Source organism: Sorex araneus, chromosome 1 (genome assembly GCF_027595985.1).
Source record: "Sorex araneus isolate mSorAra2 chromosome 1, mSorAra2.pri, whole genome shotgun sequence".
Taxonomy (NCBI): Eukaryota; Metazoa; Chordata; class Mammalia; order Eulipotyphla; family Soricidae; genus Sorex; species Sorex araneus.
Genome location: NC_073302.1, coordinates 198,309,211 through 198,336,823, shown reverse-complemented (window position 1 = coordinate 198,336,823; position 27,613 = coordinate 198,309,211). Strand labels below are relative to the sequence as shown.

Here is a 27,613-nt window from a genome sequence, read left to right as displayed (position 1 = left end):
TAAAACATTGGCATGTACATCATCAAAAACAGTAAGGAAATTCCTGAAGATAGATTTTGAGCATCTATAGTGAGAGTGAAAATGTAAGCCACCCCCCCACCCTGCCCCCATAGGGAAAGGAATCAACTCAACAAAATCCATGACTGTTAGCACCACACATGTCGTTGGCACTCAACGAATAACACAGCAGCACAGAGACAGACGCTGCTTCTTCACGCCCAGGCCAAACACGCACGGGAGCAGGAATGATTCTGTGGCGCTGAGACATCTCAGGACTCTTAGCAGCTGCCGTTCTCCTACCTGAAGTCGGAGCCCGCTCTGCGGCCATATTCTGGAGTTCCCGGGTCTGGGCAGGTGTCGGAGACCAAGGCCACGCCGCCCTGGCTCACTGCAAGGCAAAGAAAAAGCAGCGTGACTTCACGCAGCCGTGGGGAGCCTTTCAGGACACGCGTAGGTCACGCGGACAAGGAGCCTGAGTCAGGATCCAATCACGGTATCAGGCGAGGGTGAGGACAGACCAGGGGCTGGGAGAGTGCCCGGTGAGGCCTGCCGCTTGCCGCCTACAGTCTCAGGCACGGCGCCCTTACACCCTCGTGCTGACCCCCAGCTGGCCGGGTCAGGAAATTCGGGGAGTGGTCCCCCAGCCCTACACGAGAAGGCCCCACACACAAAGCGACACAGGTTAGCTTGAGTGGATCAATCTGTCCTTACCCCCAGAACGACTCCTCAGCCCTCCTAGGAGAGAACAGTCAACACGATTTGGTTTACACTCTGAGATTATTTATTTATTTAATTTATTTTTGGGTCACATCTGGAAATGCTCAGGGGTTACTCCTGGATCTGCACTCAGGAATTACTCCTGGCAGTGCTTGGGAGACCATCTGGGATGTGCCAGAGATCGAACCCAGGTCGGCCGTGTGCAAGGCAAATAAATGCCCTACTGGCTGTACTATGGCTCCAGCCCCCACTCTGAGATTTAAACTAAACCCGACCGTGCTCATTACCAGATCCTGGTGACCGGTCACTGACACACCATCCTGGGAGGGGTCTGGGCATCTGTGCCAAGTGCGTTTAGGGCAGGCAGAGCCTTTGTTCATTCCTGGCGGTAATGGTGTGGGGTTATGTACTCAGAGGCAGGAGCCCCCACACACCGGCCACTGTAGAGGGAACAGTGGTGCCTCCTGGACAGACGTGCATCCAGCTACGGAGTCTGCCCATCTGTGGGGCAATATCTGAGCGCTGCCCTGGTCATTACCCTGCATAGCTGCCCCTCACACCGCGTCTACTTCGGGGGTAGGAAACGAGATAATCCCACCGTATTCTGGGCAGCTCGGTCCTGGTGAAGCTCCTCAGCTGGGGGTGAGGCAGGGGAGTTGGTGGCAGGGCAGCTCTGTCCAGCGGAGAAGAGCTGTGGGGGCATGGAGACCCCCGCCTGCCCCTCTGGACCGTGCGAGTCTGGTCACTGACAGCAGACCTCACCTCACCCACCTGACCCCAGCCCCAGCGGAGCCGACCACGTGGTCAGTAGTGAGTGGACGGAGGAATAAAGCTACAGAGAGCGTAGTCTCTGTCTGAGACAGAAGGGGATGGACGTCGGCGCCTCCCCTCGACCCACACACCCCGTGGGGGAGCCGGACCTTCCAGCCCACGTGAACAGAGAACCTGTCATTTGCATTTTAACAGCATAATGAGGAGCTGATAATTTACATGTGTGTTTTAAGTGATTCCATAAGAGGGAAAAATACATGTGGGACAGTGAAATCCTTGAGCACTTTATTAAAGTATTCATAGAAAGCGCTGATAATTACAAGAAGATCTGGCTTTCATTGCTAAATTAAGCTGAAATTAGGATATGGATATAACCCTTCATTAACTACAGATCTTATTAGAGAACATTAAGTGAATGTATTCTTAGGAGTATATCGTGCTAATTGATTAACGTACATTTCTGACACTTTTTATTTCTTCTTCTTGACATTTTTCTGTCGTCTAAAAATTTAACTTTGGCATGAGCAGTGAATTTTATGATTTTCATGATAGGATTTCAATATCTTCTGGCAAATTGGAAGGTGAGGTGGGTGAGCTGGGTGGCAGGGCAGCGTAGGCCCCGCTGGACCATGTAATGGTCATCATGGACCTCAGACGTGGGTCTGAGCACGAGCAGTCATGGAACCAGAGACCCCTGCAGAGGGTCAGAGCTGAGAGGGAGCTGGGAGCTCATGGGGGCCCAGGGAAAAGAGCCGAGGGGTCACAGATGCTTGTCTGCGGGCTAAGAGGGTCTGTGCAGGACCCTGGGCCGGGGAGGCCAGACTGGAGGGGGCTGGAAGCCCAAGAAGAGCCGGGCTGGTCTCTGGGAGCTGATCCATTAGGGGTCTGAGGGACGGGGCACAGGACGGGGGGAGGGGCATGAATGCAGGCCAGGTGGACAGGGGGCAGCTCAGTGGACAGAGATTCCCTGCCACCAGCTCACCCACCTCACTGCCCAACTTGCCAGAAGATATCGAAATCCTATCATGAAAATCATGAAATTCACTTCTCATGCCAAAGTTAAAATTTTAGACGACCGAAAAATGCCAAGAAGAAGAAATCAAAAGTGTAAGGTATATTAGAAAGTGTCAGGAATATAAGTTTTAATCAATTAGCATGATATACTCCTAACAATACATTCACTTAGTGTCCTCTACTAAGATCTGTAGTTAATGAAGGGTTATATCCGTATCCTAATTTCAGCTTAATTTAGCAATGAAAGGGCCAGCCCGAGCCCAGGGTCAGCGGCCAGGCTTTAGTCCAGGGCTGTGTCAGCAGATGCCCCCGTGTCCACAGAGATCTCCAGGCAGACGGGAGACAGGGATGCCAGTCCTGGGGAGAAGGAAGCAGGCCCAGAAATGATGCTCGGCACAGGGGCGGGCACACTCCCCCTTGGCTCCGTCTGCAGGATGACGCAAACCCACGGCCCCAGGGAGCTCCTCGAACCTGAACTGGCATGAATGCACAGACCATCCAGGAAGGACCATGTCAACCCCCTCCCCCCACCACCTACACACACACACACACACACACACACACACACGCACACACACACACACACATTCCTGAGAGGAGCAGAGAGCCGTCTGCTCCGGCCAGGATGCAAGTGTCCACATCTGTGAACTGAAGGGAAGACGGTAGTGGCAGGAGGGATGGAGAGGAGACAGTTGGGCACCCTTGGTGAAAGGGGAATTGAGGGTATCACGGCCATGAGTGTATTTCAGGCGAGGACCAGGGACCCCCAGGAAAGCTGGCGGCTGTGGCGATGGTCTGGGAAGTGGTGATGCGGCACTCTGTGGAGGGCTGGGGAGGGTCGTGGGAAGGGTGGGGGAGAGACCAGAGCAGCCCCCACCAAACCAGCAGGCGGGCCCCTGCACCCTAGTCGTGACAGCACCCAGGTTCTGCTCTGGCTTCGAGCTTCGCTGGCTACTAGACGCACATGCCCCAGGGGGCTGGCAGAAGTAAGCAAAAGCCCCCACCACCCCACTCTGCCCACCAGCACTGGGCACTGTCCACCTCTCTGAAAGCAGAAGCTCCGGCTGGGGGCAGGGAGTAGCCTGCTCCCAGCAGCCTTCCCAGGGCACAGAAACACATTTTCAGAGGAGAGGAATTACTGGGATTAATGTCTTTTTAACTCAAATTTTGTTGAATTATATCCTTTCAAGTCTCACAGGACACACGCCATAGATATTCATAAATATATTAAAACTTTAGTCAAAACCTCAGGGACCTGAACTCAAACTGGCAATATTCCGTCGGCAGATTCCTGCCCTGCCATTAAGTAATGCTTAATCACGCTGGCTGGGAAGTCATGTGCACAGGGAGCAGACACGGAGTCGACAGCGTGTGCGTGACGTGGAGGAGGTTGATGTAAAACGTGTGGATTCTATGAACGCACAGAGATGTAAGTGTCTTTCCTGAAGCACATCAGCCCACAGTTTGGCGTTCCCTCTCGCCATGGTCCCGGGGAGACATGTGTGCCCTGTGGGGCCAAGCCTGCTGCTCCCGGTGGGCCTCCCCGAGGACACATGTGGAGAAGGAGGACTTCACATGGGCGGACCCAGAGGCCAGCACCGTCTGGAGGGAAGCGTGAGCCTGAGAAGGGTAAACAATGGCCCGCGTAGCAGAGGGGCTGCTAGGCCCAGAGATCAGGCGGGCTGGGGTGTGTCAGTGCCTGATCAGACAGCCTCAGCCATGACGTACCGGGAGTCGCACTGCTCAGGCAGTGATGCAGAATGAAGCACAGTGTGGCTGCAAGGAACTGCGTGTAGCATGGAGATGCGCTTTAGGTGGCCTCCACGGTCACCCAGCCGGGCGCTCTGCTCAGCCTCGTTTAGAGGAAAGAACACAGAGGCCCTCGGGACCCTGTCACTGGGCTTCTTCCCTGCCTGTCCAACATGAGCTACTGGGCACCTTCCAGTAGAGGGCTCTGCAAAATCAACGTGGGTTTTAGAGCTGTACTTAATCTAGTACTAAGATGCATTCCTTTCACAATAGGGAGAGGACACAGTCCTGAAAAGTGAAAAGGTGTTTGCAGCTATATTCCCAGTCAAAAACGCACTCGGGAAGCCATCTGGTTCCAGCCGGGGGACTCCAGCTCAAACACCATCTGGTGGTGATTTTCCTGCCTTGAAAGCCGAGATTCCCAGACGCTGCTCTGGGCCCAGAGCCACCCCAGAGTTCTAGAACTACGGGCTGGCTGGGAGCTTGGGCCTTCGTGGAAAATGCCATTGTTTACGCTAATACTGAGTTTGTGTACCTTGGCAATCATAAAATCGAAAATCACAGCCATGCGAAGGGATCGACACACTTCTGGGAAATGGCTCCGGGCTTTATCAGAAACATATTTTATTGTTGATACTTGTTTCTTAAGAGACCTGAAGCGTGGCTCAGCCAGACCCATTTGGAGACTCCCTCTGACCTTTTTCAGCCTCCAGCGAGGTGACATGTGTTTGGGCCACGGAAGAGGTTGCTCAACAGAGCACTTTGGCCCAGATTCCCTAGCAGCCACCGTGATCTTTCCACGATTGCCTCCAATTCTGCGTGCGTGTGTATTCGGGTGCCCCAAACTCCAGCCTCTCCAGCTAAATTCCATCTGGAATAAGTCAGCACCAACTCCCGCATTTACAGGCTTCCCTGAAAGCCAAGCAGTCGCCTTTCTGAAGGCATTCCTTCCCTTTCTCTGGGCCGCAGGAGGTGTTTACCTCGGCAAGAACCAAATGCCCATATTCCGTCTTCCTTAAAAACCAATAACTAGATCAGCATCGGTGCCAGGAATAACATTCCGTGACTGTAATGATTCCTTTCACCTCACCACCACAGGATTAGTTCGACTTAACAGAGCACCGCATGGGACAGCTCCTTGCAGAAACAAATTCTCGTTACTTTTCTTGGTTTCTACAAATGATTTGCACGGGCTCCAGCAGGGCTTGGTTCTGATCCCAGAACAGTAAACAAATATTTACGAGTTTTCTAGAAATGGGCTGAAACAAGAATTTCCAAGCTGTGGGTGCTAGAGTCTCATTACCGATGGAACATTAGCTTAGAAGAAAATGTGTGGGCAGAATCTCACGCTGCTTTGGCATGTGCCGTGGGGATCTCAGTTTAATGGGCTGCTAATAAAACACCTCCTTAGTAACTGAACCCGCAGATCTGACAGCCCTTCACGGACAGAGCCTGAATTTCCCCAGCGTTCAACTGAATACTATAATACAACGCCCAAGTTTTCGCTCTGGTTCTCACTTTTCTCACTATCTAAGCCTTAATATGCCAACTTTTAAGATGCGGTATTCAAACGCCTATTATCATCCGTTCCATCATTATTTCCACAGCCTCCTCTCTACAACGCCGCTTGCATTGTCTTCAGTCAAGCTTGATGTTTCTAAACTGTATTTAACTTCCCAATACCTACAAATAAAATGCAATGGAATAAACACAGAGACTTAAACATTTCAATACCTTCTATTGCTTGATAAGTCAGAGCTTTCTCAGGCTGTCCTGACAGCTACATGTAGAATCTGATGAGCCCCCAGACAACCCCACTGCTGGGTCTCCCCACTGTGCCTGGCCCTCACTTAGACTGTTCAGCTGGGGGAAAAGTGAGCCAGACCCATCTAAGGTGTGGAACAGTGATACTCATTCTTCTCAAAGCCAGCCAGACTCCAGCAGCAAGTGGCCAAGAAATTGCCTTTATAGGATCATGTTGAACCGAGGTGTTTGCTGCTTGGATGAAGTAAAAACGAAGGATGTGCTATGTGGGATCAGCATGGAGGACCCCACCGCCTTCACACACAGAAGAGGGGCTCTGGGAACCACCACCCTCCCCTGGGGCGAGTGTGCCAGGACCTGGCTGTGCTCCCACCTGCTGCCTCCAGCTGCTGCAGAAACCACCTGGACAGGGACCCACTGGGCAGAGACGCACGGAGCAGGCAGGAGCTCACCTGGGCAGAGACCTGCCTAGGCAGGGACCCACGGGCAGGGACCCATCTGTATAGGGACCCACCTGGACAGGGAACCCCTGGACAGAGACCGACTGTACAGGGCCCCTAGCCAGCGAGAGTGGCCACCCTGGCGTCTTAGTCCAGCACACAGCAGGACTCTGCCCTGAGGTCCTGCATCACTGCCAGGTCCCTACATGGTCCTGTGGGAACCCGGTGACACTGGTCCCCAGCTAGGCTGCACTGACCAGCTGTACCCAGCACAGGACCAAGGTCAGCCCCAGCACGTGAAGTCAGCGTGACCGGGAGAGCCCCATGTCCGCACCGTGGGGCTGTGTCAAAGGTTCGTCTCTGCTCCCAGCACAGGTCAGCTCTGTCCACAGGACAGGGCGATCACGGGCAGAGGAGCCAGTTCTCGTGTGATTTTAGGTCTCGGTACTCAGGTGAGCACAGAGACGGGAACACGTGTCATGTACGTTATAGTCACGGTGTGTTTAATTTACCAAATAGATCATGTGTACGTTCCTAATGACTAAATAACATCCGAATTTGTTTCAAGCAGATGTAATTACATGTATCACACAGCTCTAAGGGGGAACATATGTGATGATGTACTTGCCCAAATCCAGAGAATTCTCCCTGGCAAGAGGAGGTCACGTGCTCCCAGAGACACAGGACAGGGGCCGGTGAGGGTGGGGAGATGGGAGCCGAGGACTTGGGCAGGAGAGGCTGAGGAATGACCCAGGCTCGAGCCCCTTACACCCATGGGGAGGGGGCTAGGGTCTTGGGGCGGGTCTGATGGAGGCAGGACCCCATTTCTCAGCATCTAGTGAATCACTGCAGGGCTCAGTCATAGCTCCAAGCCCCACTCAGAAAGGATCGACCACCGGACCCTGCTCCCTCCCTCCCTCCTCCTCCTCCACCTCCTCCTGCAGTAGCTCCTCCTCCTCTGCCTCCTCCTCCCCCTTTTTCCCTTCCTCCTCCCCTTACTCCTTTCCTCCTCCCCTTCTTTCCCCTTTTCCTCCTCCTCCCTCCTCCCTCCTCCTCTTCCTGCCCTTCCCCTCCTCTTTCTCTGCCCCATCTTCCCCCTCTCCCGTCCCCCTGCTCCTCTCTGCTCCTGCTCTTCCTCCTCCCCCTCCTCCTCCCCTTCCCCCTCCTTGAGCAAACGTCACCATAGTGGCTTCCCTCCACAGTCTGGGAACACTGCAAGAACACTGGCCACCTGGAAGGCCAGGGACAGGCACAGGGTGGACACAGAGGGAGCCTGGGTACCACATGCCTTCTTGTAGAGTGAAAGCAAGATTTGCAAGGCCAGTGGAGGCTAAGAGTCACAATTCCTGGACGGTGACTGGCACCCCAGGGCGGAGGGCAGCTGGAGAGAAAGCCGCCTGTGCAGTCAGAGAAAGGGCAGGCGGGACGCTGCTTCCCGCGTTCTACCTGCACCCCGCACAGCCGGGTCCCCGCTAACAAATGACAGGAGATGTTGACATGTTTTCTTCGCAGGCTGCATTCTCATTCACGAGCAGCTAGCAACTCAAGTGCTTGTTTTTCTGACATGCTCAAGCAACAAAGATCACCATGGAAATGACACTTGCAAACAGGAGCGGTGTGATACCGGTGTCACTCAGCCCTCGAGGGAACCTGTGCACGTAGTGTCGCTTCATTAGCCTTTGGAGGCTGAATAACCATCACACAGAAACACGGACTCCAGGCTTCAGCACTGCTCTGCCAGGCAGACTGGGGCGCAGGAGGGGAGCAGAGAGATGGGGTACTGGAGGAGAGCAGAGGGAAGGGGTGCAGGGGGAGCAGAGGGAAGGGGTCCAGGGGGAGCAGAGGGAAGGGGTGCAGGGGGAGCAGAGGGAAGGGGTGCGGGGGGAGAAGAGGGAAGGGGCACAGGAGGGGAGCAGAGAGATGGGGTACTGGAGGGGAGCAGAGGGAAGGGGTGCGGGGGGAGCAGAGGGAAGGGGCACAGGAGAGGAGCAGAGGGAAGGGTGCAGGGGGAGAAGAGGGAAGGGTGCAGGGGGAGCAGAGGGAGGGGGCGCAGGAGGGAAGCAGAGGGAAGGGGTGCAAGGGAAGCAGAGGGAAGGAGTACAGGGGAGTAGAGGGAAGGGGTACAGGAGGGAAGCAGAGGGAAGGGGTGCAGGGGGAGCAGAGGGAAGGAGTACAGGGGAGTAGAGGGAAGGGGTACAGGAGGGAAGCAGAGGGAAGGGGTGCAGGAGGGGAGCAGAGTGAAAGGGTGCAGAGAGAGAAGAGGGAAGGGGTGCAGGGGGACAGAGGGAAGGGGTGCAGGAGGGGAGCAGAGTGAAAGGGGTGTAGAGGGAGCAGAGGGAAGGGGTGCAGGGGGAGCAGAAGGAAGGGTACAGGAGGGGAGCAGAGGGAAGGGATAGGAGGAGCAGAGGGAAGGGGCGCAGAAGGGGAGCAGAGGGAGGGGGTGAGGAGGGTAGGGTCAGCCTCTGAAGGGACAACCTCTCAGCCACACTGAAGCGGAGAGGTGCCTGCCGGGGTCCGTGAGCAGAGACCCTGTTTTGGCGAGGTGTCAGGCAGAGGTCAGCGCTCAGGAAGGGGGTCACGGTGAAGCCAGTCACCTGCTCTGCCATGGGGCAGTCATGGGTGAGGCCCAGGGACGCGGGGAACTGGCAGGGTGTGGGCGGCTTTGTGGTGGGAAGCCCAAATTGTCACAGATCAGCTTCTCCTTTGCGTTTCCCATTTCCCTGCCGCCACTGGCTCTGCAGTAAGGAATCTGAACAGGCTCTTTAGCTCAAGCCTGGAAGCTCCTCGTTTGGAAAGAAAGGAGACTTCTTGGACTGGGGTCACCAGCTTTTCCTTCCAAAAGGGAAATAAACACCTGGCGGGGGAGTGATTGGGATTCAGGGAAAAGGCCCATCTCAGAGCCCCGGCCGGTAGCACTGCCCAAAGGGCAGTTAGGAAACCCGGCAGCGTGAGGGGCTCTGCCTCCTGCCAGGCCAGGCGGTCTGCTAGCTCCTTAGCGCACCTTCACACAGCATCCACTTGGGCCTGCTCCTCCTGGCGGCCGCAGGGGGGTGGCCTTCCCTGGCGCCCACCGTGACATCCATCTCCCCGTACTGCTCCTGCCTCCTCTTTCCTGTGCCCGGCTACCCAGCCTGCCTCTGGGCTTGCTGCAGTGGATGTGCCCGTGCCAAGAGGGAAAGGAGCACGGCAGAGAGAGCCACCCATAGCCCACCAATAGCCCACTGATAACCCATTGATAGCCCACCCATAGCCCACCAATACCCCACTGATAACCCACCGATAGCCCACTGATTACCAACCGATAGCCCACGGATAGCCCACTGATTATGCACCAATAGCCCACCGATAGCCCACTGATAACCCACCAAGAGCCCACTGATTACCCACCAATAGCCCACCGATAGCTCACCGATAGCTCACCGATAGCCCACTGATAACCCATTGATAGCCCACGCATGGTCTCCACCACGGGGGCAGGTTCTCACACGCCCGGCTCCGGAATGCATTCGGATTTGGGAGTGATGATGACAGAGTCGTGAGCAGACTCGAGAATGGCAACCAAGAACCACACTTAGTCTCGGCAATGACCACAGGGGCACATTCAGACTCGGGAATGGCCACCACAGAATCGTGTTCGGACTCAGGATGGACAAGGACGGAGCCGTGTCCAGATGCGGGGCTGATGCGGCAGAGTCAGGAACGGCAGAACTGTGTCACTCACAGCGGGGCGAGATTGCCCGGGGGTGCCTTTGGCCGAGGAGAGAGAAGGAGGGGCTCTGGGAGCTGGGACGGGTCCTTGCCCAAAGGAGCAGGAGCCCAGGGCTGTCCCCAGGGCTGACCTGGGGGCCTGGACAAGCGTCCAGTCAAATCCCCTGAGTTTGGAGATGGCCCAGGTGCTCCTCTCAGGCTCTCACCCCGCTCTTAGGCGGCCCCGTTAGAAACACGAGGACTTAGAAATAATACTAATTTGTTTGTTTGTGGGCTGGAGCGATAGCACAGCAGTTGGGCATTCGCCTTTCACGCAGCCGACCTGAGTTCGATTCCTCCGCCGCTCTCGGAGAGCCCGCAAGCTACCAAGAATATCGAGCCCCTCGGCAGAGCCTGACAAGCTACCCTTGTGTATTGGATATACCAAAAACAGTAACAATAAGTCTCTCAACGAGAGATGTTACTGGTGTCCGCTCGAACAAATCGATGAGCAACGGGATGACAGTGACAGTGACAGTTGTACAATCATTTGCGGTGGAGTTTGGACACATCCTGCTCACACTCAGGTCGGCGTGAGGGTGAGACAGGACTGGAAGTTGCCTGTGTACGTGCTGGGGAGAGAGGCCTCGTGGCACCTTAGAAAAGCAGAACAAGCGGAGACTGGCTCTGCAGAGTAGCCTGAGCTAAGGGCAGCCAGTGAGCCGTCTTGCGAGGAAGAGCTTCCTGCTCCACTGGACGTCCCTCTCATTAAACATGTGGATCTGAGTAAAATTTTTTTGTTTGTTTGTTCCTGGGGCCACACCTGGCCGTGCTCAGGGTTTACTTCTGGCTCTGTACTCAGGGCTCTTGGGGGACAATACCAGGTGCCAAGGATTAAACTGGATCTGCCGCGTGCAACGCCAGTGCGCTGCCCACTGGGCTATCCCTGGCCGAGAGCACTTCCCACCCACGGCCGAGAGCACTTCCCACCCACGGCAGTGTGTAAAAGCATCTGACTGTAACAACGCTTTGCTTCTAATTAATAAATGTCCCAAATAAGCACTGTTGTTCATGCTCACAGCAATGTGATCTTAAGGTGCATTTTCACAACTTTAAATAATATGCCGTGATTATACTTTCGTTTAATTAAAAGATATTATTTGAATTCTTGTTACACCTTTGAGGATTTCCTACCAACTGTGAATTGTTTCAAGGCTGCATGTCCTACTCTTGGAGTTAGTAAGCTGATTCTTGCCTAAAAAAACAGAACTTACTAAAAAGTGGACTGGAGCAATAGCACAGTGGGTAGGGCCTTGCATGCGGCTGACCGGGATCGATTCCTCCGTCCTTCTCAGAGAGCCCAGCAAGCTACTGGGAGTATCCAGCCCACACAGCAGAGCCTGTGCTACCCGTGGCGTATTCGATATGCCAAAAACAATAACAACAAGTCTCACAATGGAGATGTTACTGGTGCCCGCTAGAGCAAATTGATGAACAACGGGACCACAGTGCTACAGCGCTACTGAAATGTATTACCTTCCTCTATCAATGACTTAATATTTATAGCATATTTTCTTGCAGGTCTTCAGACCATGGTCATTACAGTCAACAGCTGTTTCCTATATTTACTTAAAATTAGTTCTAATTTCTTAGATGTGACTATCATTATTTCAGGATTTACACAGTAATTGTCATTTGTGTGTTAAATAAACAACACATACTGTTTTGAAACAAAAGGTCTTTGTTGCCAGCTGTTTCTGTGGCACCAGGGCAGCTGGGGGAGGGAATATGCTAGTTTACACCGAGAGCTTTTCCAGAGGCCAGTCAGTAAGCCTGGACCAGGGCACCCCCGCTTTGGCCAAGAAGGCCTCACCTTGCCAGCTCCAGGGACTGGGGCAGTTCGTCATTGGGTCATTGGGATGAGGGCCCTTTCCAGGGTGTCTGGGAGGATGCTAAGGTGATCAGAGCCCGTTTGGGTGACCAGCCTCTGAGACACCCACAGAAACAGCCTGTTTGCCCCAGTCCGAGGGCAAGGTGGACCTAGACCCCCTGAGCAGGGGAACAGGTTCTCTCTCTCCCTCTCTCTCTCTCTCTCCCTCTCTCCCTCTCTCTCTCCCTCTGTCTCCCTCTCTCTCTCCCTCTCTCTCTCTCCCTCTCTCTCCCTTTCTCTCTGTCTCTCTCTCCCCCTCTCTCTCTCTCCCTCTCTCTCTCTCCCTCTCTCTCTGTCTCTCTCTCCCTCTCTCTCTCTCTCCCTCTCTCTCTGTCTCTCTCTCCCTCTCTCTCTCTCCCTCTCTTTCCTTACTCTCCCTCTCTCCCTCCCTCCCTCCCCCTCTTCCGCTCTCTCCCTCTCTCTTCCCCCTCTTTTTTTCTCATTCTCTTTCTCCCTCCACTTCTCCCCCCACTTCTCCCCCTCTCTTTTGTCTCATTCTCTCTCTCCCCCACCTCTCCTTCTCTTTCCCCTCTCTCTCTTCTCTCCCATTCCCTGCCTTCCTCCCTCTGTCTCTCTTCTCTCTCCTCACTCCCACCTCTTTCCTCTCTCTCACTGTCCCCCTCTCTCTTTCATGCTCCCTCTCTTTTCATCTCTTCCCTCTCCTCTCTCTCTCTCCCTTTCTCATTTCCTCCCCTCCCCCTTCCTCTCTGCAGAAAGGAACAACCAGCCTTTGGGACTGTGCACACAGAAGAAGGGGGAGTCGTGTGCAAAGTGGGCCCGGAAACGGGGTGAGTCTCAAACACACGCTAATCAATCTCATACTTTATTACATTAATTCCCTCTCCACTCCTCTGAAAAAAATACCAGTAAATAGTTTAAATCTTCAACCGGCAATAGAACTAGGGAATAAAATCATATGGCATAAAATAACATTCCCAGATGGGCTCTAAAGTTTAACTTCCTTAGAGAAATAATGCCACACAATCTGAAATATGGAAATGGAATTTCCCGAAGAGTCTGCGGTAGCTGCCTGAGCCCCAATGGTATCCCTAACTGCAACCTGAGGAGTGCTCCGGCCACAGTGCTCGTGCTGGACACCACAGCTGGAGTGGCCCTGAGAGTCACTGGAGAAGGGTTCTGGGAAGATGCTGTCAGCTGAGGTGCTGGGGTCAGTGGACCCAGTGGGGTGGCCAGGGCGTGGTTTTTACGTGGTCCTGGGCAGGGGGCTGAGACCCTTCCTACCCCGGGGCTCTCGGCTCCTGTATCCCTTTTGTGATTCTGTTTCTCTGTGAAATGGGGGCACTGTGATGCGGCTTCCAGAGTTGGCAACCCTCACGATGCTGGGTGCCCGCCGGGCCCCCTCAGGCCCTCAGCGGTGGTGCAGAGACCCTCAGCGGGTCCACCAGGAGCCCCAGCAAATGCCTTTGTCTGCCGCTGTTCCCTGGCTGCCCTGGAGTGGCTGCTCGCACCAGCGCAGAGGACCTGCTGCCCCCAGAGCCGGGCCACCCTCAGGTCTGCCCTCCCCGGCCCCGCCTGGCCTACTGAGCTGTCCAGCAGGGCCAGATCCCAGACCCTCCTGTGGGCGCAAGAAGATGCCATGAAGGAAGTAACCATGCCCCAGGCTCATCGTCCACAGGGACCTGGACACAGGTCACTGCGGCCTCCTGCCCCTCGCTGGCTCCATCAGAGGCTGCAGACCACAGAACAGGCTTCCGAGACTCCGGGAAGCTCTCAGGATTTTTACTTCATTGGAATTGTTCAAGTACCCTCATCCGTGATCCATCAGCAGGAACTGACGCCTGTGCGATGAGTCTGAATTTGGACTGATGGGCTAAGAGGGGTCCCAGGCCTCAGCCCCGCTGAACTGTGGGAGTCTGACCCAGACAGACTCAGCCCCGCTGTCCTGTGGGAGTCTGACCCAGACAGACTCAGCCCCGCTGACCTGTGGGAGTTTGACCCAGACAGACTCAGCCCCGCTGACCTGTGGGAGTCTGACCCCCACAGACTGAGCCCCGCTGACCTGTGGGAGTCTGACCCAGACAGACTGAGCCCCGCTGACCTGTGGGAGTCTGACCCAGACAGACTCAGCCCCGCTGACCTGTGGGAGTCTGACCCCCACAGACTGAGCCCCGCTGACCTGTGGGAGTCTGACCCACACAGACTCAGCCCCGCTGACCTGTGGGAGTCTGACCCAGACAGACTCAGCCCCGCTGACCTGTGGGAGTCTGCACCCATACAGACTCAGTCCTGCTGACCCGTGGGTCCGCATGGACCCAGCTCGGAGGCAGCGGCGATCCCTGATCTGAAGAACTGAAAATTCCCTTTATACTACGTAGGGAGCTGTGCCAGGGCATGTACCCAAGAAGCACTAGCAGCTGCTTATGGAGATTATCTAGGAAGTGAAATATTGACTAGAGAAACTACTGGGGGAAACTGACAATCCCAGATTTTCCAGGTCGCTGAGACAGTGTGTCACCCCCGTAAGACCCCTCCAGCCTCCCTTTCCTCGGCCGCTGAAGAACCCAGTCAGCTTCGGGTGGTGCAGTGCAGACGGTGCCTTCACACACCCGGCAGATGGGAGGTTCCCATAACCTGGGAACCAGGCAGCATGATTCGGAGAAGCAGACACGGTGAGTTACACCCGAACGGGGGCCCATAGGTGCAGAGAAGGGCTCGGGTGAGGGGGGGTGCGGAGACCGGGGGCAGCAATGCGGGGAAGATGCATTTCGGGGACAGAGGAGGATACCACCTAGGAAGGGTGGGTACCAAACAAGGACCTCGCACCACCACCCAAAGATAACTCTAAGTGCCCCAAGAGCCTGGGGGATGGGGGGGGGGAGCTTCACGTCTGCTCTGCGGGAAAGAGCCTGTAGGAGACTCGGGCCGCGGCCATGGCTGTTTAACCAGAAGAGCAGATTGGTTTCTTAAACAAAACCTGACAAGTTCAACTTCATCAGAACCAAGCACGTCTGTTCAGGGACATTTAAGAGAACAAGAAAGCAAACCTCAGAGGGAGGAAAATATTTGCCCAAGGCAGAGCTGCTAAAGAATCCCTCGTCGTAACACACCGGGAGAGAGCTCCATGCCCAGGAAGGAGGCAAAGAATCCGGAGCCTTCTGCAGGCTGGAGGGAGGGCTGTGTGATGCAGGCGTGCGCCGGCGTGCATGTTTATGCACATGTGCGCATGTATGTGTGTGTGTGCGTGTGTGTGCGTGCGTGTGTGCGTGCGTGCGTGTGTGCGTGCGTGCGTGTGTGTGTGCGTGCATGTGTGTGTGCATGTGTGTGTGTGCGTGCGTGTGTGTGTGTGCATGCGTGTGTGTGTGTGCGTGCATGTGTGTGTGTGCGTGCGTGTGTGTGTGTGTGTGTGTGTGTGTGTGTGTGTGTGTGTGTGTGGTCAGAGGTGGTCTGTGTGAACTCTGGTGTTAGAACTGGAGCCCAGTTACAGCTGTCAGGAGCCATGCTGTGCTTTCTATGTTTAGTCTCTGGCAGCTGAACTGGGCGTGAGCCCTAGACCTTCTTTTGGAACATGCCGTGGAGAGAGGAACAGGAACGGAGGAAGAACAGATGGGGTAACTCCTTGCAAAGCTGATAAGAGCTACCAGCCAATCGGCGTCGGGGTGGGAATAACCTGATAGTCAGCCAAGGTTGAGGTTTTAGGGTACTTAAGCCCTTCCCTGCAGTCAGGGGGCGTCTACCCCGACTGCCTTCCTGTGGGGCGCGGCCCTGGCTGGTGAGTCTGTAACCACTCTCTTTAATAAAATCCTCCCACGTGTCTTGTGTTCGAATTGTGGACCTTAACACTGGCATTCACATTTTTACCATGAACCTAGAACGGTCTCTGAACAAGGCCAGTGAGGTCTCAGGGTGGAGTGACCAGCTTGATCTGCCACCTGTCCCCCCACAGGGCACAGGGCAGCCGGGTCCTCATGCTGGCCTGTGACAACAGGGTATAGTGGGATCTTACAGGACAGGAATAGGACGTTCTTCATTTGCTTCCCTCCCCGCTGATCCAGGTCAAGGAAATTACTCCTCTGCAGGATGGTGTTTGGAAGAAACTGTTTGTGGCTCTGGTAAGCAGGTGAGCCAAGCCCTCCAGGTGAGGAGAAGCAGAGTGGGAATGATTCACTGGCCTGGGGCAGGTGGGAAAGCACCATCATCATGGGCATAGTACTTGGGATAAAACCAAAATTGGGTCAAAATATCATAAACAACTCTTATGTGGATTCTGGCAAATCGTGCCTGAAAGTGAGTAGAATGGCAATTTGGTTGGAAAGATAAATCACAGCTAAGTCCTTTTCAATACACGAGGCACCAGATACACTGAAGCCCAACCAGAAAACACTTCTCTGAGCCACAGTGGGGCCCTGGGACAGACTCTCCACTTCTCAGAAGTCTCCACTGTATTTGCCAATTCCTCACTGGATACAGCTAGTGTCTATTTTTTTTCTTTTTGGGTCACACCCAGCGATGCACAGGGGTTACCCCTGGCTCTACACTCAGGAATTACCCCTGGCGGTGCTCAGGGGACCATATGGGATGCTGGGAATAGAACCCGGGTCAGCCGCATGCAAGCAAACAGCCTACCCACTGTGCTATTGTTCCAGCCCCAGTGTCTGCTATTTTTTTTTTTTTATAGTTTATTTTTAATTAGTGAGTCAACGTGAGGGTACAGTTACAGATTTATACATTTTTGTGCTCATGTTTCTCCCTTACAGAGTTTGATAACCCATCCCTTCACCAGTGCCCATTCTCCACCACCAGTAAACCCAACATCCCACCCCCCCTTCCCAATCCCGTCTCCCCCCACCCCACCCTGCCACTATGGCAGGGAATTCCCTTTTGTTCTCTCTCTCTGGTTAGCTGTTGTGGTTTGCAATAAAGGTGTTGAGTGGCCATTGCGTTCAGTCTCTAGTCTATATTTGGCCCGCATCATCTTTCCCCCTCATGACCAACAACCACATTTTACTTGCTGTTCCCTTCTCTGAGTTGCCCAGAGTGAGAGAACAGCCTCCAAGCCATGGTGAGTGTCTGCTATTTTTAAGAATAGTACATAGGGACCAGCTTTCCAAAAACCTTGCAGGCATGCACACATGTACACACACAGGTATGTGTACATGCACGCATACTCACGCATGCACAAGAGGTGTGTATGCACACACACACACACACACACACACACACACACACACACACACACACACACACACACCTTCCCAGCATCAGAAACCTGCAATACTGTGGGAGACTTCTGCTTACACTGGCATGAAAGCCTGGCTGATTTTCTTGGAAGGAGTGTGAGTTTTTTTAATTGATTTTTATTCATTACAGAACTTGATTGTTTGGGGGGGAGGGGAACAGCCAACGTGTTCAGGGCTTACTCCTGGCTCTGAAGCATGTTCAGTACCAGTGACTGAATCGGAACGGGCTGCCTGTGAGGCCAGTGCTTTGATGCCAGTACTATCCCTGCACCCCTAGAACGCGATGGTTCACCTAAAGCTGGGCTTTCTCTGGAACCTAATGAAAGTCTCTTTCTTGTAGGCTTCATGGTTACACCATTTGACAGGCCTGTCAAAAGGAGGTTCGGTATGAAGCTGCTGATCAGAGAAGCAAGCCGTGTTCCCTCTAGGGCAGAAATTGGTCCTACTGCAGTGTGGACTGTCTACGGGCAAGGGGCCGCCCCCTACCGCCCACTCTGCAGCCCAGTGTCCAGCCCAGTCCAGTCCCACTGGCCAGATGTTTCCATGGATCTTAGAACATGATTTATTTTCCTTCTCTGGCAAAATCTACCACTAAATACTACTCACCATCTGCTTCCTCTTTATGAAAAAAATGAGTGTATTGAACTCATGGGATATGACCATATGAGTATTCGCCAAATAAAGATAATAATTCTATGTAATTAAATCATCCAATTTAGCCCAATTTGTGGGACAATGGATTTGGATAGATTAGTAAAAAAAGAATGGTGAACACTTTCAAAGATGAAAACATACTCATTACTGACTTTTTCCAGAGGACCACACCTGATGGTACTCAAGGGATGCTACTGTCTCTGCTCAGGAACCATTCCTGGCAGGCCTTGGGGTCCACACGGGGTGCAGGGATTAGACCTGGGTCAGCCCTGCCTGGTTATTGCAGCACCCCATAATTATCAATTTCTAATGGCTTATTTCAAGGCCATCCCGTTTTGTAGGCAAACAATACTTAAGGAACATGGACTAGTCCGTTTTATACCTAAAAACTGCAGTCCTTAAAATATTAAGGATTTTGAAGAAAGCAATAAGAATCTGTAAAAACATTATTTCTATACTTTTCCCATTTGAATTAGCTGCCATTTCTATCATTTAAATGTGCTTAATTCAGGAGGAAGACAGCAGGAGGAACACAGGCTTCCAGGGGCCAAGTTCAGTCCATTGTAAATGGTCAATGAGGACATCGTGTCAGTCTTTTCTGTCAAAGAAAAGGTAAAAGAAAGGTCAGTGTTGAACACTACAAAGCTTTAAGGAGGCGAAGGTCTAATTTGGGGCCGTGAGACCTCGCCTTTATAACATTGGGATAGGATCAGATCCTCAGGGGACACAGTGGACTCCTAAGCAGTGCTCGCCAAGGCTGTGCAGTTCTTGGAAGAGAAACAGTAAAGACTTTGAAGATGGTGCAGAAGCTGCAGTGTGGACCCAGTCGGCCAGGGTGCTTCTGCTGGGTCCTTCTGCCCAGTGGACCGGGTGCTTCTGCTGGGTCCCTCTGCCCAGTGGGTTGGGTGCTTCCACTGGGTCCTTCTGCCCAGTGGACCGGGTGCTTCTGCTGGGTCCCTCTGCCCAGTGGGTTGGGTGCTTCCACTGGGTCCTTCTGCCCAGTGGACCGGGTGCTTCTGCTGGGTCCCTCTGCCCAGCAGGTTGGGGTTCTGGTGCTGGGTCCCTCTGTTTATACTCGGGGCTCCACAGCTGGGCTGATTCCTGCCACACACCAGGGCAGACCCGATGCCACCCCGTCTTTTGTTTTTGGGAGTGACGAGCATCAGTTTTGTTCTAAAGGTGAAACTACAGCTGTAGAGGGCGGCTAGTTGAGGGGATGTGCAGGTGGGATGTGGGGGACCGAAGGGGAATGCCTGCAGGCCGCGGTCCCCGGCAGAGGGGGGACGTCCAGAGACGATACGCCGCGGTTCATGAGGGAAAGGCAGGGCCTGGGTGAGCGCCATCCACGAGGGGTCAGGGGCCACAGGAAGCGGGCCAGAGCTGCCCACAAGGGTGATGGTGTGGACAGGAAGTGGGCTAGCACTGTCCCCAAGGTGTCAGGAGTGGACAGAAGGTGGATGTCCGTGAGGGTCGCAGGCCCAGGAGCACATGGGGCCACGTGTTCCAACCACGTGCTGCTGAGGAAACAGTCCAGACTGGCCATGGCCCTGCTGGCCACTAAACAGGACAGGAATCCCACACCGTGTGCTGGGGGGACACTGAGACACACGAGCGTGCTGGATAGTCTCCTGGAGAGTCAGATAGGCCACTGTCCGTCTGGGGGTGACACCTGTGCAGTTACCCACACGCGGGCGTGACTCCTGACCAGCTCCCCTGGGGTAAGTCCGTCCACTCGGACAAGGCCGAGACAGCCCTCTCGGATGGCGAGGGTGCCCACACCCATCACACCTCTAGTCACATGGGAAGGCTCAGGTCAGCTTGGAAACTTGGTGCCTGCACACAGGCCAGGCTGAACTTCAAAAACACAGGATGGAGACATGGGGGTTAAGGCGCCTTCAGAGGACCAGGCCACCATTCACCTTCGGGGGCACAGGAAGGTGCCCCCTGCTTGTCCTAGGCAAAGGAATCTGCATCCCTCGGTCAGCCCCTGATGCCACTAAAACCCACATTCCCTTCCTACCTCCCCTCCTTCCTCCCCTTCCCCTTCCACCTTCTCCCTCCCTCCCTCCCTCCCTCCCTCCCTCCCTCCCTCCCTCCCTCCCTCCCTCCCTCCCTCCCTCCCTTCTTTCCTCCCTCCCTCCCTCCCTCCCTCCCTCCCTTCTTTCCTTCCTTCCTTCCTTCCTTCCTTCCTTCCTTCCTTCCTTCCTTCCTTCCTTCCTTCCCTTCCTTCTCCCTTCTTCATCTTCTCCTCTCCTCCCTCCCTCCTCTCCTCCCATCTTCCCTCTCTCCCTCCTCCTTCTTTTCTTCTTTCCTTCCCTCCCTCCCTTCCTTCCTTCCTTCCTTCCTTCCTTCCTTCCTTCCTTCCTTCCTTCCTTCCTTCCTTCCTTCCTTCCTTCCTTTTTTTCCTTCCTTTCCTTCCTTCCTTCTCCCTTCTTCATCTTCTCCTCTCCTCCCTCCCTCCTCTCCTCCCATCTTCCCTCCCTCCCTCCCTCCCTCCCTCCCTCCCTCCCTCCCTCCCTCCCTCCTCCTTTCCTTCTTTCCTTCCCTCCCTCCCTCCCTCCTCTCCTCCCATCTTCCCTCTCTCCCTCCTCCTTCTTTTCTTCTTTCCTTCCCTCCCTCCCTCCCTCCCTCCCTTCCTTCCTTCCTTCCTTCCTTCCTTCCTTCCTTCCTTCCTTCCTTCCTTCCTTCCTTCCTTCCTTCCTTCCTTCCTTCCTTCCTTCCTTCCTTCCTTTTTTCCTTCCTTCCTTCCTTCCTTCCTTCCTTCCTTCCTTCCTTCCTTCCTTCCTTCCTTCCTTCCTTCCTTTTTTCCTTCCTTTCCTTCCTTCCTTCTCCCTTCTTCATCTTCTCCTCTCCTCCCTCCCTCCTCTCCTCCCATCTTCCCTCCCTCCCTCCCTCCCTCCCTCCCTCCCTCCCTCCCTCCCTCCCTCCCTCCTCCTTTCCTTCTTTCCTTCCCTCCCTCCCTCCCTCCTTCTTTCGTCCCTCCTTCCCTCCCTCCCTCCCTTCCTCCCTCCCTCCCTCCCTCCCTCCCTTCCTTCCTTCCTTCCTTCCTTCCTTCCTTCCTTCCTTCCTTCCTTCCTTCCTTCCTTCCATCCAATCAGGCTCTGCCTTGCTTTCCATTTGGAGGAGCTTCCCTTTCCCTAATTACCCGAGAACCCCAGCCTTCATGTTCAATCATGACTGGGCATTGAATCCCAGTTCCCCAGGCCCCTCTCTGCTTCCCATGCATCTAGACAGCGACTGTCTCACAGCACAGCCTTCCCGAGCGTTACAGGAGATATTTTAGCTCCTGCCGTGACAAAGGCTATTTAGAAACTGCAAGCATAATTTACTCACCTGATTTATGAAGCAATTTATACAACCTAGTATATCCAGGAAGTATGGGGATGGATCTTTGTTAAGAAAATAAGGATCTTTAACAATTGCAAGGCTCTGTATTATTACATTTTATGATGGAACAAAGGAGATTGGGCAATTATCGCTCTTGTTTTATTAAACCTTTATACCACTGTTAGAGGTTAATAGGACGATTATTTTTCCTACTGTCAAAATCTGCTTCAAGGCCTGATGCGGTATGCTTGGTGCCAGAAACACGGGCGGAGGAGCATTGGAACCTTTTCTTCTGTAGCAGTCTTGCAAATGTCTGTGGCTCGCTGCCTTCCAGATCAATCCCACATTAATAACACAGCAATCACGTTATCTCAGAACTCAACCTGAAGCCGAGCAGCAGTCTTGGCAATTTAATATCAAGCTTAGCAACTAGGATAATACTATTACAAAAACTTTTGTTTCCGCAGCCAGATAAAGTAAATCATGTTAATGACTGAAAATTATTCCCATGGGGACAGAGAAAACTCCCCCTGGGTGTGTGGGTCCCTGGGAAGGCTGTTGAGGAAAACAACAGGAGCAGTTTCCAGAGTGAGGTTTCAGAAGCTGACAGCACCTGCCTCACGTGGGTCAGCCACTGACAGCACCTGCCTCCTGTGGATCAGTCACTGACAGTGTCTGCCTTCCGTGGATCAGCCACGGACAGTGCCTGCCTTCTGTGGGTCAGCCACGGACAGCACCTGCCTCCTGTGAATCAGCCACGGACAGCACCTGCCTCCTGTGGATCAGCCACTAACAGCACCTGCCTCCTGTGGATCAGCCACGGACAGCACCTGCCTCCTGTGGATCAGTCACTGACAGCACCTGCCTCCTGTGGATCAGCCACGGACAGCACCTGCCTCCTGTGGATCAGCCACGGACAGCACCTGCCTCCTGTGGATCGGCCACGGACAGCACCTGCCTCCTGTGGATCAGCCGAGGACAGCACCTGCCTCCTGTGGATCGGCCACGGACAGCACCTGTCTCACATGGACCAGCCACTGATAATGCCACTCAATGTGAATCGAACAGCATCTGCCTCACATGGATCACCATTGACAGCGCTTGCCTTCTGTGGATCAGCCACTGACAGAGTTCACCTCGCATGGATAAGCCACTGACAGCATCTATTTTGCATGGACCAGCCACTGATAATGCCTGCATCATGTGAATTGGTCACTGACAGCACTCGCCACCCGTGGATCAGCCACTGACAGCACTCGCCTTCCGTGGATCAGCCACTGACAGCACTCGCCACCCATGGATCAGCCACTGACAGCACTCGCCACCCGTGGATCAGCCACTGACAGAGCCTGTCTCATGTGGACCAACTATTCTCAACTCCAGGACTGCTCTCTGAAGCCTGGGTGCTTGCACAGTTGTCCCCCCTGAATCGATTCTTCTCATCCCTTCTCTCCATCTATCCCCATGTCCTTTCGAGGCTTCTGTCCACACAGCTGGGCCTGAAGAAGCCCCGTGGACAGAAGCCAGTGCACTCTGCCCTCGGGCTATCCAGGGGAAGGGCTGCATATGCACCCAGGATGGAGGTGTCCGAGGGAGCACCAGGGAGGGGCGAGTTGCTAGAGGTGGGGTGGGTGGGGGAAGTGGGTGACCGCTGCTCAGCTCTCCCCAGCCAGGCCAGTGCAGGGGAGCTGTGTGACATGGCGAGACCCATCTGCGTGGGCTGCACCAGCCCGGGGGTAGAGAAGTGCAGCAGGAGGGACCCTGGGCTGGATCCAGGAGCACCTTCACAAGCACAGATGGACCCCAATGATGCCTGCTCCCCCTTCTGTCCCCGCTGCTCCTTCCCTGCTCGGCCCCAGCCCCTCACAGAGGCCACTCAAAGAAGAGTGGTGTCCGGACCCAGCTGGTGACAGTGACTCAGGATCAGCTTAGGGCTGACACAGGGCACAGCAGCTGAACTGTCCCACCCCTCACGCTGCCCGACTGAGCCGAGAAGGGCATGTGCATGCGCCCGCCACTCAGAGGCCACAAAGGAGTGAGTGGTCAGCCAGGGGCAGCCCACTAGGGCCTGTCCCCAAGACTCAGATGGTGTGTGTGCACATGTGTGTGTGTATGCACATGTGTGAGTGTGTCTGTGTGGTGATGGGGCACAGAGAGGATGATTGGTGATCATTACCTTGTGGTCGACAGTGAGGTGGGCGGGTCTGGGACCTGATTGGGTGCTCACGCGAAGGACAGACTTGGGTCCCCCACAGAGGCAGAAGCCCAGTGCCCTGTGTCTGTCCCCAGGGCAAGACGGCCCTGCTCCTACCGGCTCTGGCAGGGGAAATGCAGTAGCGGAGAGAGGGGCCGTGTGGGTGCTGGGCCCTCAGGGGACAGACTTATGGACGGAGATGGTGCAGACAGACTTACAGACGAAGATCGGGAGAGACTGATGGACAGAGATGGGCCGACTACGGACAGAGACGGGGGCAGACTGACAGACAGCGACAGGGACAGACGGACTTACGGACGGAGATCTTCTGGTTGCCGTCCTTGCCGGGCAGCAGCTTCACGCCCCGCGACTTCAGCTCGATGGCCTTTTTCACTGGAGGAGACAGAGGACACGGTCAGCAGGTGGCCGCACCGGCCCGTCCCAGCCCTTCCCGCCGCACACCTGAGCAGAGCCGTGGGCGTCCGAGTCTCTTCCCCAGTGGCGCGGCCAGCCACAAGCCACGGCAGAGTGGCGCGTGGAGAAGCACAGGCCACGCACCCTCCTCGCCACACCCCTGTGAGGACTCGGGACACGCAGCTCACTCGGGCTCACTCAGACCGAGCAGGGTGCTCTGTGAGCCGGCGTGGGAAAGCTTGACCCAGACGGACGCTGGTGAAGCAGAAGGCACCGTCCTCGAGACGGGGCCCCACCACCACCAGGGCTGCGTAGCCCGGGCTGCACCCAGCCCCAGCCTGCACCCTGTGGAGCAGGCACTGAGCATGTGGAAGCCCATCTTCCAGTCACTGCAGCACGAGGGGCGGGGGCGTGGTGGGAGGAGGGAAGGGCTTCCACGGGAACCTCTGACTGTCAGTATCAAAGTGATGTTACTATCTTTATTACGAACAATAATATTCGCCACCACTTCCAGGGGGACATTCTCATTCACAAGTGGAGGTCAGAGGACTTCAGGCCAACATCTGGGCCTGTCTTTGCTCCCAGCAGGACCCAAGTCAATGGGTGCATCCATGCTCCTTGCCTAGAGCTTCTCTGTCTTGTGTGTGCATGTGTGAATGCGAATGGTGTGTGTCCACTTGTAGGGACTGTGCGTGAGAGATGTGTGTGTGCGTGAGTGCATTGTGATATGGGTGAATGTGTGTGAGAATGTGTGTGTTGTGTGTGTTGCATGTGCATATAGCATGTGAGAATGTGTATGAAAGTGTGTGAATGTGTGGTGTGTGAGTGCGCGGGTGTTGGGAATGTGAGTATGTGGTATGTGTGTATGAAAGTGTATGAGTGTGTGGGTGTTGGGAGTGTATGTGAGTTTGTGTGTGAGTATGCAGTATGTGACTGTGTATGAAAGTGTGTGAATGTGTGGTGTGTGAGTGTGTGTGTGGATGAGAATGTGTGTGTGTGAGTCTTGTGTGTGTGCATGTGATGTGTGGAGTGACTTGAAGTTGCGTGAATGTGTGATTTGGTTGAGCGTGTGTGAAAATGTGTCTCTATGTGGTGTGAGTGTGTACATATGTGTGAGAGTGTCATGAAAGTGTGTGGTGTGTGTGGTGTGAGTGTGTGGGTAAGGATGTGAGCATGAGAGTACTGTGTGTGCATGTGGTGTGTGTGAATGAAAGTGTGTTAATGTATGGTGTGTGCGTGTGTGTGTGAAAATGCGTCTCTGTGGTGTGAGTGCGTGTGGTGTGTGAGAGGCCATTCGAGCCCGTGTATGTGGGGTGTGTGTGTGTGTGTGTGGTGTGAGGGGAGCAGGGCCACATCGTGCCACTCAGGGTGTCCTCCTGGCCAGGCTCTCTCTAGCAGGCCTCAGGAGACCACATGTGGTGAGGAGACTGAGTCAGGGTCGCCCATGTGCTTTGCCTGTGTCCTCCGTCTTGTGGAGCCCAAGCTGAATGCCGGGTTCTCCGTGCCCGGTGCCTGCTCGCTGCACCCACAGGGCGGCCCCGGGGCAGCAGCCGTGGCACAGCTCAGGGTCCTCAGCACCTGCCTCCTCCAAAGCCTATCGCATCCATTCCCCTCCACAGACGCTTCCTGCCCGCACGTGGCCGCCTGAGGAAGTCCCACTCAGCTGTCTCTTTCCCAGGAGGACACACAGGCCGCCTGGACTGGCAAGAGACTGTGCCTCCATTTACCCCGGTCACGACTCTGGCCTGAGGCTCCTGCATCGCCAATACAGGCTTTGGCTGCCTACAAATCCTGCTCTAAATTCCCTCTTGCTTGAGTGTCGTAGTGGGGAGCTCTGGGGGAGGAACTGGGCTGACTCGGGGGTGGCGGCGGCTGTGGTACCTGGGCCACATCTGTGGGTCGAACACCCGGGAAGTCTGATGTAGGGCGGGTCTACTGGGGTGTAGACACAAGGGCGCCTGACTGGGTTTCTGTGTGGAAGATGCTTGGGACCAGCTCACCCAGCCCAGCTCTGCATGCACCTTCCTGCAGGGGACCCACCAGGACCACCCCTGACCCACCCACCCAAAGGGCAAAAGCAATGAGGTTTGTTTCCCCCTTTTTTCCCTGGCCACCAATTGCATGGGGGAATTCTAGAACCCAGCCAAGCAGACGTGTTTGCAGAATTTCTTTTTAAATTTCTGAATTGCAACTGTATTTTCAGTTTAAACGGGGGTCCCTCTCCTCCTTGACTTTAATGTTTCTCATTTTGCAAACACTGATATTTTTGCTGTTTCCTCGGATGCCTTTGGAAAAGCCTCATTAATTTCATTAAATGGTATATTGCATCAAATTTAATGTAGTGACATGGGGGAGATGGTACATTCCTCGCATAAAACTTCTCCCAGAGAGAACCACGATACAAAGCGTTGAGAAGTGGCCAGCATGGTGCCTTCTGAGGGGGCCTGTCTGCAGGTGATAATGTACAGAGCCTCCTGTGGAGATGCCAATATCAGCTGGAAACACCAACCAACCAAATGCAGAAATGCAGGAGACACTCCCTTTCTTCCCTTGTTACTGTTCTGAGCCCCAGAAATCTAGGATGAAGAGAATGCCTTTGGGTCATGCGCACAGGGGTCATCTAGAAGTTATTGAAAGGGATAAAACCTCAGCTAGCATCAATTTTGGGGGACAAATATTTGAGAACAAAAATGTTGGTGCCTGCCTCTGTGATCTTTGTGATTTCCCCCATGTTAGTGACTTCTGATATTAGTTCCATGAAAGCTAGATTTCACTTGGAAGAGACTTGACCAGTTCACATGGCAGCTAAAAGACCAGCCTACTGACAATACTATAGGTCTTGATTACATCAAGAGAGACTCTAAGCAGATGTTAAAGATGGGTGACCGAATGTGTCATGTCCTGGTTCCAGGAAGGGGGAGGGAAGGCAGATGAGTGCTGGGCACCCAGGAAGTTATGAACGCCTATGTTTTATCCTTGTACAGACACCCAGAGCTGAGTATTCTGTAATACAGACTTGAGAACAGAGGCATTTCTCCCAGCTAGATTCCCTGAAGAAATGACCAGACGATACTTTTTTCTGGCTGCAAAACCCAGATTTTTCAAGAAAAGGTGATGATTCTGGAAAAGTCACACCTGCCCCTGTGTTCCTTAAACTTTATGGGTTTTATTTTTACTTTTTAGGCCTCTTGGATGGGTATCCTGGTATGCTGCTGCCTGGGTTAGAACTTGTCTGCTGATGGACCAGAGTTAAGGACACGGCTGACTCGGGCAATGGAGAATGACACCTGTGAAATGCCAGGTCTAGACTAGATTAAGGACAAGATACAGATTTGGGGGGGGGTCCATGCCAGCTGTTGCCATGGAAACCAAGGGCAGGCAAGCGAGGCTCCTGCAGTGGCTGTTGCCTGGGTCGAGGTGGTTCTCCAGGGCAGGAGAAACATCTAGGACATTCCTAAAAATTGGGACAGTCCACCTGTCCAGTTAATTGTTTAAATAACATACCCACCAGGCATTTAACACTCTCTGAAAGGGGGAGGCCCAGCCCCAGGCTCCTAGACGTGGCCGCGGGTTGCTGGTGCTGGACAGAGAGCAGCAGGGGGAGGGGGGAAGGGGGGGAGTGTTGACGTGGACCAGGTCTGCCGGGTGCTGCCTGGTCCTACCCTCCCACCCCAGCCCTGTTACAGAGGAAATGAGGAGGGAGGGGCCAATGACAAGTCCACCAATCAGTTCCCAGACCCTTACAAGGCATTTG

General features: G+C 54.3%; 1 protein-coding gene across 2 annotated transcripts in view; it reads right to left on the bottom strand.

Annotated features, from left to right (window-relative positions):
* CSMD1 (CUB and Sushi multiple domains 1) overlaps positions 1–27,613 on the bottom strand; it is a 980,559-nt gene that overhangs the window by 206,621 nt on the left and 746,325 nt on the right. For both annotated transcript variants that reach the window (XM_055136180.1, XM_055136183.1), the window contains exons 7-8: positions 23,761–23,838; positions 301–388 (exon numbers count right to left, since the gene is read on the bottom strand). In XM_055136180.1, coding sequence (XP_054992155.1) covers positions 301–388; positions 23,761–23,838 — 166 coding nt within the window. The remainder of the gene's footprint in view (positions 1–300; positions 389–23,760; positions 23,839–27,613) is intronic.